This window comes from Cajanus cajan, chromosome 5 (assembly GCF_000230855.2).
Source record: "Cajanus cajan strain Asha chromosome 5, NIPB_CcT2T_4, whole genome shotgun sequence".
Taxonomy (NCBI): Eukaryota; Viridiplantae; Streptophyta; class Magnoliopsida; order Fabales; family Fabaceae; genus Cajanus; species Cajanus cajan.
Window position 1 is genome coordinate 33057787 of NC_138521.1, and position 13607 is coordinate 33071393.

At 41.9% G+C, this 13607-nt stretch overlaps 1 protein-coding gene across 1 annotated transcript in view; it reads right to left on the minus strand.

Annotated features, from left to right (window-relative positions):
• Positions 1-1933: 1933 nt before the first annotated feature.
• Positions 1934-13607, minus strand: part of LOC145957961 (uncharacterized) — a 28455-nt gene continuing 16781 nt past the window's right edge. The window contains exons 3-4 of the mRNA XM_083074402.1: positions 8238-9347; positions 1934-2176 (exon numbers count right to left, since the gene is read on the minus strand). Of these exons, the coding sequence (XP_082930528.1) occupies positions 1934-2176; positions 8238-9347 (1353 nt within the window). The remainder of the gene's footprint in view (positions 2177-8237; positions 9348-13607) is intronic.

Sequence of the window (13607 nt, forward strand, 5' to 3'; positions counted from 1 at the left end):
GTAATCTATTACCACGAGTTAGAATAACTGAACTAATTGTTTCAGCTCCTGTTTTAATCTATTACCTAACATGGTAATCGATTAACACGATGCCAAAATAACACAAAACTCACATTTGGAACAGAGGTAATCGATTACTTTAAAGAGGTAATCGATTAACACGATCCTTTTTCCTCTTGAAATCATCAGAATCAGTTTGGTAATCTATTACCACACATGGTAATCGATTATTCCAGTATCAATCAGTTTTTCAACATGAGTCAGGTAATCTATTACCAGTTCAGGTAATCTATTCCTTAACTCAGAAAATTTCTGATGTTTTCAAGTTTTCATTTAAAGTCTCAAACACTCAGTAAATTAATACTTCATGTTCTCAACAATGAATGAAATAAGAAAAATGAGTATTATGATATTTTCACCTTCATGTTAATTACTAATTTTTAACACATAACAAACAAACACATACAAGCCTAATCTTTTAAACAATCAATACATTATCCTTTTGACATAGGCTTAAAATAAAAAGCAACATGAACAAAACATCAAAACTAAAACTTCTAGGGAACATCTTCCAGATGTAGATTCTTCAATCTTCAACATCCATGAGTAATCTTAAAGAAGGAATTTTCACTTCAATAGGCAAGACTGCCTCCATCCCGTATACTAAGGAAAAAGGGGTGGCGCCCGTCGATGTGCGAACGGATGTTCTGTACCCATGCAATGTGTAAGGTAGCATTTCATGCCAATCTTTATATGTAACGACCATTTTTTGAACGATCTTCTTGATATTCTTGTTGGCTGCCTCAACTGCCCCATTCATTTTTGGCCTATAAAGGGAGGAGTTATGATGTTGAATCTTGAAAGAGTCATATAATTCAGTCATCATCTTGTTGTTGAGGTTGGACCCATTGTCCGTTATAATTTTGTCAGGTATTCCATAACGACATATTATGTTTTTTCTGACAAAATTGACTACCACTTTACGAGTTACATGTGCGTATGACGTGGCTTCAACCCATTTGGTGAAGTAATCAACAACCACAAGAATGAATCTATGTCCATTTGAGGCTTTGGGTTCAATGGGTCTAATGACATCCATGCCCCACATCGAGAAAGGCCAGGGCGAGGCCATTACATTGATCTCACTTGGTGGGACTTGGATATTATCAATGTATATTTGCATTTGTGGCACTTCCTAGCATACGAGATGCAATCCTTCTCCATAGTGGACCAAAAGTATCCTGCTCTCATGATCTTTCTGGCCATGACCTGTCCAGCTATATGGGTACCGAAGGTTCCTTCATGGACTTCTTTCATTAACGATCGAGACTCCTTCTGACCAATACATCTTAACAGGATGGAATCAAAACTCTTCTTGTACAGGATGTTCTTATGTAGTACGAATCCGATAGCCCTTCGTCTGATTGTTTTCTTGTCGTTGTCAGATGCCCCAACTAGGTATTTCCCTTCTTTGATGTATTGATGGATGTCAAAATACCAAGGATGGCCATCTTCCTTTTCCTCCAGTGTACAACAATGAGCTTATGTCATGTCGTCTGATTTTGATGACCAGTATTTCACATCCCTCTTTTATAGCAAACATGGATGATAGTGTAGCCAACGCATCTACTAACTGATTCCCGTCTCTCGGGGTATGCTCAAAGTTAATGGATTCAAATTGGGACATCAGATCCTGAACATATGCTCGATAGGGGATTAATTTGTAGTCCTTCATTTTCCATTCATCTCGTAGCTGGTATATCACCAAAGCCGAGTCGCCATAGACTTCTATTTTGGTGACTTTGTTATCAAGCGCAACTTGTAGACCCAATAAACAAGCTTCGTATTCAGCCATGTTGTTGGTGCATTCAAAGTCCAACCTTGCTGTCACCAAGATATGTTTTCCTTGGGACGATATCAGTATGGCTCCTATTCAGTGCCCCATTATATTGGAGGCCCTGTCGAAGAACATCGACCAGGATTCATTTTGTCTTTGCTTTTTTGGCTCATCCTTCAAGGTCAATATTTCTTCATCGGGGAACTCTTCCTTGACCATGTGTTCATCCTTGGTTGGTCCATTTGCTAAATGATCGGCCAGGACACTACCTTTGATTGCCTTTTGCGAGACATATACAATATCATATTCTGATAGCAAAACCTGCCATCTGGCAATTCTCTGAACCAGAACAGGCTTTTCAAGTAGCTACTTGATAGGATCCATTTTGGATATTAATTGGGTTGTATGTCTCAGGATGTACTGTCTTAGCCGCTGGGTGGCCCACACCAAGGCGCAACATGTTTTCTCCAAAGGAGAATACCGAGCTTCGTAATCGGTAAACTTCTTGCTCAAGTAATAGATAGCTCTTTCTTGATTACCAGTCTTGTTTAACTATCCCAGCATACATCCCATGGATTTTTCCAAGACCGTGAGGTATAGGATGAGAGGTTCTCCTTCAATAGGAGGCATCAATATTGGTGGATTGATGAGACATTGCTTAATCTTATCGAAAGCAATTTGGCATTCCTCATTCCATTCCACGGGTTGATTCTTTCGGAGTAGCTTAAAGATGGGAGCGCATGTGTCAGTCAACTGAGATATGAAACGAGTTATATAATTCACCCTACCAAGAAATCCCTTGACCTCCTTTTCTGTCTTAGGGGGTGAAATTTTAAACTGTCATCATGTAGATAGTTAATTTATAATCGCTTATAATAAATAGGGGTAATTTAGTAATTTTACGCTGTTATTTTAGAAAATAATCTGTCATAGGGAACCCGAAAGGGGCGCTGTGGGGTGCTAACACCTTCCCCACGCGTAACCGACTCCCTTACCCAACTCTGGTTGTAATGGCCAAAGTTGATTTATAAAATCAATTGCCTTATCCCTTTTTCCAATGTTTTGAGTAAAACATTGGTGGCGACTCCACGAACCCTCCTTTTACGAAAACCACTAATCCATGGAGGGTCCCGCTTGGGATTAATATGGATTGGTGAGACATTTTAATAAATAAATTGGATAAGATCGACAAGGTCTCAGTTTGAGAACAAGTCGTTCTAATAATCCAATACATTTTCAAAACTAAAATAATAAGCGAGCTCGACCGTCTTCGCGACCGCCGAGGCCCGTTTGGGCCGGTGGCGACAGATGGCGACTCCACTGGGGAAGCTTCGAGGGTCAGTCCCATTTAGTGACAGATTATTTTTAACAAATAATAGTTAAAAATTACTTTATTACCCCTCACTTGTATGATAACATGTTTATCTATTTGGCTTTAATAACTGTTGTATTTTTAAATTTACGCAATTGTTTGAAATAAAAACTGCACACAAACCTTTGCACACAACAGTTCCCTCTATACCCGGGGGCATGAGTGATTAACCATAGGGAGTGGATGTTAGTACGGCCGGTTGTCGAATGGGTCTATAGGTGCCCGTAGACCGTTGTCGGAAAACATCACTCAAGGTGATAACCATGAACTTGAGTCCGACAGTGCGTTGGAGCTTTCCATCGACTTACGACGAGAGGAATTGGGTCCCTATAATGGGGGCACCTTGGGGGCCTTTGACCAAGTGAGAACAGTTAGATCCTCCTTGAATATGCACTTTTCTGCAGGAGACCCCTACCTCGTGATTCGCTCGTGACTGTTCGTGGATGAGTGAATTGATTGTGTAAATGCTTATGTGCAATTGTTTGTGCATTAATAAATAACCTCGTGATAAGGTCTAAAAAATAATCCCCATGCATGAAAATGTCATGACATGAGAGGAAAAACCAATGTGTGAAAATATAATAAAAGTAAGGAGCATAGGCATCATTATCAATAATACCTCATGCATCCTCATCATCATTTATAGGTTCACTAATACCCTCTCGATGTGAGTGAAAGAGACCCGTGACTATTGAGATTCTCCGTTGTGGAGAGATAATAGCCTAGGGAGGGTGATAAACTTTCATCTTAAAAAGGCAGCGCCTCAAAGATGAAAGATTATCAAGCTCACATCAAGAGTGTATTCATATCATAAATAAGCTAATTAGAATAAACATTCATTTTAGAAAGTGGCTGGTCATCTCTCTGTCCTCACACGCGCGAAGAAAATCAAGAAAATGGAAGCGCTAGAGGAACAAAACAAGAAGCTCACGACCGAGCTTTCACAGCTCAAAGAGCAGATGGCGCAAATGTTGGAACTCATGCGTCACCATAACATTCATGGATCTCATCACAGTGACCATGGGTCCCATCATGAGGGAGAGGAGGAGGAGCATGAAGAAGATCCTCCACATGCCATACCTCTTGGGGCTGGAATTATGATCAAAGAGCCCGAGGTTTCAAAAGAACAATTCCACGCCCTAGAGGATCGGTTGAGGGCTATGGAGGGGCATGACTTCGATATTAAAGATGCCGCCGACATGTGTTTAGTGAGGGATATTCAATTCCCTCCCAAATTTAAAGTGCCAGATTTCCCGAGATACGTGGGATCGACTTGCCCCAAGAGTCATCTCACCATGTACTGCCGAAAGATGGCTGCATATGCCACAAACGAAAAGCTCTTGATCCACTGCTTCCAAGAGAGCTTGGCTGATACCGCGCTCAACTGGTATATGCAGCTAGATGGAAATCAAGTATGTACATGGAGGCAGTTGGCCGACGCCTTTCTCAAGCGTTACAAATACAACATCGACCTAACACCTGATAGGTCAGATCTTCAAGCCTTGAGTAAGAAAAATGATGAATCTTTCAAGGCGTACGCCCAACGATGGAGGGAGTTGGCGGCACAGATAGAGCCCCCGCTGTCAGATAAGGAGATGGTGTCCTTATTCATCAACTCGTTGACTGGTCCCTATTACGATAAAATGATAGGGAACACAACGACACTCTTCTCGGACATCATCACCATTGGGGAGAGAGTGGAACAAGGACTTAAAAGTGGGAAGTTGGCTAAGCCTTCCCAATCATATGAAGCTAAGAAGGTCTTCGGGAAGAAGAAAGAGGGAGAAGTCAATGCTATAACCATACCCTCGGCTACTTCCACTTCGAAGTCGGGAAGATCGCAATTCACCCCTGTGAAGAAGTTTGATAAACTTCCGACCACTTATAGCGATCTCCTGCCGAAGCTAGTAGAAGCCAAACTTCTAGCTCATGTTCCACCAAGGAAGATCGACCCACCTTACCCCGATTGGTACAAGCCACAAGACAAATGTTTATACCATTCGGGGGCACCAGGGCATTCAACAGAGAAATGCCTAGCTCTCAAATACAAGGTCCAAAACCTTATTGATGCCGGGTGGGTCACCTTCGATTCGACAGCGCCCGACGTGAGCAAGAATCCTCTGCCAAAGCAGGAGTAGGGAGAAGAACAAACCACGATAGGGCCCCTTCATATTTCTCTTTTAGGGACTCATGATCAGTACCCGAGATCATGAGAACCTTTTCATGTAAATAAGGGTTTTTGTACAGTTTTAATACATATCAATAAAGAGACATTTTTCACATTATTCTCTTTTTTGTTCTTTTCTCTCTTTCCTCATAAACATTAATAATTCTAAACCTAAACAATACGGCCGCAGTGAACTCAATACGGCGTATTGAAGTTTCTGAAACTTCAATACGGCCGTACTGAAATCAATACGGCCGTATTGAAGCTTCAATACAGCCGTATTGAACTCAATACGGCCGTATTGAAATTTCTGAATTTCAATACGGCCGTATTGAACTCAATACGGCCGTATTGAAGTTCAAAAATTTCAATACGGCCGTATTGGTTCTGTAGCCCGTATTGGGCCTGTTCCCTATAAATATGACGTCAATTGGACGTCATTTGGCACTTTCACACTCAGTTTTGACTCCCTCCTTGAGTATTCTGGGGTTTTTGAGCAGTGTTCTGCCCTAGAAATCTCTCTGGGAGTCGATCCGACGAAGTTCTGGAATTCCGAGCACTTAGCTTGGAGATTCGAACCTAGTCGAAGGGAAATCCTCCGGATTTCCATAGTCAAAATTTTATAGGAGAGAGCGAGCGAGCTTGTAGAGCGAGGGAACGCCAAAAAGCTTCCCAGTTTTACTCAATATATAAAAGCACGCTTCAAGAGGTTTCTTCTTAAATCCTTCCTTTTACTGCTTTCTGTGTGCATATTTAAACTGTCATCATGTAGATAGTTAATTTATAATCGCTTATAATAAATAGGGGTAATTTAGTAATTTTACGCTGTTATTTTAGAAAATAATCTGTCATAGGGAACCCGAAAGGGGCGCTGTGGGGTGCTAACACCTTCCCCACGCGTAACCGACTCCCTTACCCAACTCTGGTTGTAATGGCCAAAGTTGATTTATAAAATCAATTACCTTATCCCTTTTTCCAATGTTTTGAGTAAAACATTGGTGGCGACTCCACGAACCCTCCTTTTACGAAAACCACTAATCCATGGAGGGTCCCGCTTGGGATTAATATGGATTGGTGAGACATTTTAATAAATAAATTGGATAAGATCGACAAGGTCTCAGTTTGAGAACAAGTCGTTCTAATAATCCAATACATTTTCAAAACTAAAATAATAAGCGAGCTCGACCGTCTTCGCGACCGCCGAGGCCCGTTTGGGCCGGTGGCGACAGCAGGAGTTTAAAGATTTTATAGGAACCCCTCCAGTTTTCTTTTATTGACCGATTATTAAGAGTTTCGTACAATTTTTAGAAACATCAATTTAAAGGCATAATCACAAGGTCAAGAGAGAAAAGAAACAAATGGATATTTTATTGATATTCAAATGTTTATACAGAAAGATTTACAAAGGGATTTTCTGAAGAATGGCTGGCCAGGGTAGGCTGTACATTTTTGGCTTAAACAATTACATCTGTGATTGCTGCCCTTCCCGTTCCCTAGTTGCTTCGGGTGAGATGCCTGAGCCAGGAGTGTAGATGCTGCAAGACGCTTGCTTCTAGAAGATTATCACTTGAAACGCCTTTTCGGTTTTCGATTCAAGTGATCGTTGCTTGCTTTACTTTTTGCATCTTATTCTTTTGCCCCTAATTTTTGCCTAGGACATGTCCTAGCGGGGATAATTTTGCCTTTGTTTTGCCTAGTACCCTTGTACTGGCGGGCTTTTCGTTTTGCCCTAACTTTTGCCTAGGATGCCCTTTTTGGGTTTTCATCCTAGCGGGCGGATGCAAGCAACGTCTTCAAGCATAATACTTCTTTACCACGTCAGCGTTGACTGGGTATCGAAGTTCTTCTCCGTCCATGTCTGTGAGAATCAATGCTCCTCCGGAGAAGGCTCGCTTCACCACGTATAGTCCTTCGTAATTTGGGGCCCACTTTCCGATTTTGTCCTTTTGAGCTGGTAGCAATTTCTTCATCACCAGCTCTCCCTCATGGTAGATTCGAGGATGGACTTTCTTGTCAAAAGCCTTTTTGATCTTCCTTTGGTAGGCTTGACCATGGCATATGGCGTTCAGTCGTTTTTCTTCGATAAGGTTCAATTGGTCATATCGAATTTGAACCCATTCTGCCTCGGAAAGTTTTGCTTCTATGATTACTCTCAGAGAAGGTACCTCGACTTCAACCGACAGAACTGCTTCCATTTCATAAACAAGGGAGAATGGAGTAGCTCCTGTGGATGTACGTACTGAAGTCCTATAACCATGGAGAGCGAAGGGTAGCATCTCATGCCAGTCTTTGAATGAGACAACCATCTTTTGTACTATCTTCTTGATATTCTTATTGGCTGCCTCGACTGCCCTATTCATCTTTGGTCGATATAGGGAAGAGTTGTGGTGCTGAATTTTGAACTCTTTGCACAGTTCTTCCACCATCTTATTGTTCAAATTGGATCCATTATCAGTGATGATTTTGTCGGGAATACCGTATCTGCATATGATATTCTTTCTGATGAAGGATGTTACCACCTTTCGGGTCACATGAGCATACGATGTCGCTTCTACCCATTTGGTGAAATAGTCAATGGCCACAAGGATGAACCTATGTCCATTGGACGCCTTTGGCTCGATGGGTCCAATAACATCCATGCCCCACATTGCGAATGGCCATGGTGAAGCCAACACATTGAGTGGCGTTGGTGGGACATGAATGTTGTCGGCGTATGCTTGACACTTGTGGCATTTCCGGACGTATTGGTAACAATCCCTTTCAATGGTCGACCAATAATATCCTGCTTTGAGGATTTTCTTAGCCATTGCAGGCCCGGGAATATGGGTACCGAAAACCCCCTCGTGTATTTCTTTGATTACATTTTGAGCTTCGACTTGGTCTATGCACCTCAACAAGACCGAGTCATAATTCTTTTTGTAGAGGGTTTCTCCAATCAACAGAAATCCCATGGCCCTTCTTCGAATATGCTTTTTATCATTATCGCTAGCCATATCAGGATATTCCCCTTTTGACAGATATTGTTTGATGTCATGGAACCATGGATGATCGTCAACAGCTTCATCTATCAGTAGGCAGAACGCTTGCTTATCGTGTCGCCGGATATTGATGATGGGCATTTCATGCTCCTTATCCAAGGCGAACATCGATGATAGTGTGGCAAGGGCGTCAGCGAACTGATTTTCCTCCCTTGGGATATATTCAAAGACGACATTTTGAAAGAATTGTATCAGGTCTTTGATATGCTCAACATATGGTATCAGCTTAGGATTTCGGACTTCCCATTCACCTCGCAGTTGGTGGATGACTAAAGCCGAATCTCCAAATACTTTGAGCTTAGGGATACCATTGTTGATTGCTGGTTGGATTCCTAACGCGCAAGCCTCGTATTCGGCCATGTTATTTGTACAGTCGAAGTTGAGTCTTGCCGTTAAGGGGATATGCTTTCCTTGTGGGGAGATTAATACTGTTCCAATCCCCTGTCCAAGCATGTTGGAGGCTCCATCAAAATACATGGTCCACGTATCATCCTTAGGATCTTCATGTTGTAAATGCATTATATCCTCATCGGGGAAATCATCCTGAAAGGATTGATAGTCATTGGTCGGCCCGTGTGCTAGGTAATCAGCTAGGGTACTACCCTTGATGGCCTTTTGTGTGACATGTATGATGTCAAATTCTGATAATTGCACTTGCCATCGGGCAATCTTCCCAGTGATTATCGGTTTGTCGAACACGTACTTAATTGGGTCCATTTTGGAAACCAACCAAGTAGTATGCCTAATCATATACTGCCTGAGCCGTTGTGTTGCCCATACTAACGCGCAGCACGTTTTTTCTAGCGGCGTATAGCGGGTTTCGTAATCAAGAAATTTCTTGCTCAGGTAGTAGATGGCTTGTTCTTTCTTTCCTGTTTCATCTTGTTGTCCCAGCACAGCCCCCATGGACTCATCAAGCACCGTTGTAGACCCCTAAAATTGTCCGGGTCGGAAATAAAGCTTGAAGACTCTCGAAGACTGAAGGATAATCAGCCAGAAGGACTCCTCGAAGGCCCTAGGAGGGTTCTCTGTAGGTCTAGAGGTCTTAGAATAGCTCAAAATAAAGAAGTGGAGGGAAAAAGCCCAATACGGCCGTACTGAACTTAATACGGCCGTATTGAAGCTTCAATACGGCCGCAGCGAAACTCAATACGGCGTATTGAAGTTTCTGAAACTTCAATACGGCCGTACTGAAGTCAATACGACCGTATTGACACTTCAATACGGTCGTACTGAAGTCAATACGACCGTATTGACACTTCAATACAACCGCAGCGAACTCAATACGGGCGTATTGAAATTTCTGAATTTCAATACGACCGTATTGAACTTCAATACGACCGTATTGAAGTTCAAAAATTTCAATACGGCCGTATTGCCCCTGTAGGCCGTATTGCGCCTATTCCCTATAAATATGACGTCAATTGGACGTCATTCCACACTTTTTCACTCAGTTTTGACTCCCTCCTTGAGTATTCTGGGGTTTTTGAGCAGTGTTCTGCCCTAGAAATCTCTCTGGGAGTCGATCCGACGAAGTTCTGGAATTCCGAGCACTTAGCTTGGAGATTCGAACCTAGTCGAAGGGAAATCCTCCGGATTTCCATAGTCAAAAAGTTTTTAGGAAGGAGCGAGCGAGCTTGTAGAGCGAGGGAACGCCAAAAAGCTTCCCAGTTTTACTCAATATATAAAAGCACGCTTCAAGAGGTTTCTTCTTAAATCCTTCCTTTTACTGCTTTCTGTGTGCATATTTAAACTGTAGATAGTCAATTTATAATTGCTTATAATAAATAGGGGTAATTTAGTAATTTTACTGTTATTTTAGAAATAATCTGTCATAGGGAACCCGAAAGGGGCGCTGTGGGGTGCTAACACCTTCCCCACGCGTAACCGACTCCCTTACCCAACTCTGGTTGTAATGGCCAAAGTTGATTTATAAAATCAATTGCCTTATCCCTTTTTCCAATGTTTTGAGTAAAACATTGGTGGCGACTCCACGAACCCTCCTTTTGCGAAAACCACTAATCCATGGAGGGTCCCGCTTGGGATTAATATGGATTGGTGAATCATTTAATAAAATTGCTCGTTTGACAAGGTCTCAGTTTGAGAATACGTCATTCTAGCAATCCACATTTTTTAAACAAATAAATGAGTCCAACCATCCTTCGCGAATGCCGAAAGCCCGTTTCGGGCCGGTGGCGACAGATGGCGACTCCACTGGGGAAGCCTCGAGAGTCAGTCCCATTTAGTGACAGATTATTTTTAACAAATAATAGTTAAAAATTACTTTATTACCCTTTGCTTGTATGATAACATGATTTATTATATGGCTTTAAATAACTGTTGTATGTTTAAAATTTCGCAATTGTTTGAAATACAAACTGTACACAAACCTTTGCACACAACAGTTCCCTCTATACCCGGGGGCATGAGTGATTAACCATAGGGAGTGGATGTTAGTACGGCCGGTTGTCGAATGGGTCTATAGGTGCCCGTAGACCGTTGTCGGAAAACATCACTCAAGGTGATAACCATGAACTTGAGTCCGACGGTGCGTTGGAACTTTCCATCGACCTACGACGAGAGGAATTGGGTCCCTATAATGGGGGCACCTTGGGGGCCTTTGACCAAGTGAGAACAGTTAGATCCTCCTTGAATATGCACTTTTCTGCAGGAGACCCCTACCTCGTGATTCGCTCGTGACTGTTCGTGGATGAGTGAATTGTTTGTGCATTTTTATGTGACATTGTATGAGCATACATTTGCACCTTTTAAACATACAACATTCTTTTTTAAATAAAAAGAATAAATAGAAATAAAGATCTTCTAGTACATGGTGTTAACATCTACCTTCATTGCATTCATATAGGTAGTTTCCCTTTTCACCCCAAAAAAAAATACAAAAAAAAAATACAAAAAAAAAAAAAAAAAAAAAAAAAAAAATACAAAATATTCAAAAGAAAAATATGTATTTACCCAAACCAAGCAATATCATGCATCATCTTAGGAAAATCCTAAAAACATGATAATGCTTAGTTCAATAAACACAATGCATGCATATTCAACATCATCATCTCATGCATATAGATCATGGAGGGATCTAGGAATCATTCATTTCATACATCCCTCCTAGTAATTCAGTAATAAACATAAATAAAAAGAAAGGACTAAATCGATGCGTATGTTCAAAAATGGATCGCACGCCGTTCGTCATCAAGTGTAAGCCAACAACCGCGCCAAGCAAGCGCACATCAACTCCGTTGTTGGTAATCAAGACGAATAAAGGGGAAGGTTCGACACCATTAAGGATCACCGCTCCAAGACCTTTCCCCTACGAATCAAATAAGGCTGTGCCGTGGATATACGACATCCACTCTTCTGCCGACAGCGATATCTCCAACATCGCTGGACTTGGGGGCATGACTAGGAGTGGCAGGATCTACACTCCCGAAGATCTTCATGATAAAGCCCCCAAGAATAAAGAAAAAGAAGAAAAGAAAACCGAGAAAAAAGAATCCGAGGAGGAGACAGACGAGCTGTTAAAGTTTATCCGACAGAGTGAGTACTCCATCGTGGATCAACTTCATAGGACGCCAGCAAAGATTACGCTGTTGTCGTTGATCCTAAGTTCCGAACCGCATCGGCAAGCTCTGTCGAAATTCTTGAACGAGGCATACGTGTCGCACACTATCTCCCAAGACGAGTTTGAGGGGATTGTTAGTCACATCAAGGCTAATGATCACCTCACCTTCATCGATGAAGAAATCCTCGCCGAGGGATCAAACCACAACAAGCCCTTGCAAATCTCTATAAAGTGCAAGGAGTATCACATCACTAAAGTCTTGGTAGATAATGGATCTTCCTTGAACGTAATGCCAAAAAGAGCGCTCGAGCAAGTGGCAATCAAGGGAATCCAAATGTGCCCGAGCAACATGATCGTTCGAGCCTTCGATGGATCTAAAAGAGAAGTGGTGGGAGAGATCAATCTTCCAATCCAAATTGGACCCACTATCTTCAACGTCGAATTTCAAGTGATGGATATCACTCCCGCATACAGCTGTCTCCTCAGCCGACCTTGGATTCATGATGCGAAAGCTATTCCTTCTACGCTCCACCAGAAAGTCAAGTTCATAGTGGGTGACAAACTGGTGACTGTACAAGCTGAAGATGACATACTCATCAGCAAGCCATCCAACATACCTTATGTGGATGCAGCAGAGGAAGCTTTGGAAACCGCCTTCCAAGCATTGGAAATTGCCAATGTTGAAACGTTTCCCCGAGAAATGAAGAAGGTAGCTCATATGCTCACAAAGAACGGATACTTGCCAGGACAAGGATTAGGCAAGGACTCCCAAGGAATCCCGGAGCTACCCATTATCAAGGATAACCCGGGGAAACAAGGGTTAGGATACAACCCTTATAAAAATCAAAGGACGAAGAGAAACCAAGATCCTTCTCGATGTTCTTTAAGCCAGATCTTTAGGAAGGCCGGTTCACAAGCGTCAAGGCCGGTCGTCGTCGTCAAAATGTTTTTCTCCTTCTAATAGGGATGTGTAAATTCAGTGACTATTAGAGATCACTCCTCGGGGACAGCCCGACCCCCGAGCCTCGATAGGGCACATGTTTCCATTATGATTATAATAAAATCATTCTTTATTAATTCTTTATTGCTTCTTTTCTTGCTTGCAATAAAATTCTAGACCGCATTATTTAACCCTGTTTGAATGAACATAAGTGAGGTTAAAATCGTCTTAATAATCAATAAACCCACATCATTTTTATGTGGAAGTGTGTGTGTCAACTTGGAGCACCTTTTCTTGGCATCAATAAGTACCATCATGGATAAAGAAATCCTAAAGATAATAAGCTCGGCAGGAAACCCAAAAAGGGGACTGCGCAAAAATAAGAGCAAAAGACCCGATAGGAATCCCACAAAAGGGTGACCTAGGCAAAAGTTAGGGTTACAAAATGAAGACAAAAACCCGCTAGGAATCCCACGAAGGGGTGACCTAGGCAAAAATTGGGGTTACAAAATAATGAACAAAAACAAAAGTCCGCTAAAATACCACGGAAGGGTGTTTTTAGGCAAAAATAAGGACGATCAAAAAAACAGAATAAATCCATGATGGTACCATCAATTGAATTCAACAAAGGGGCTCAAGAAAAGCTATCCAAGTTGTCAAAGCACAATCATTA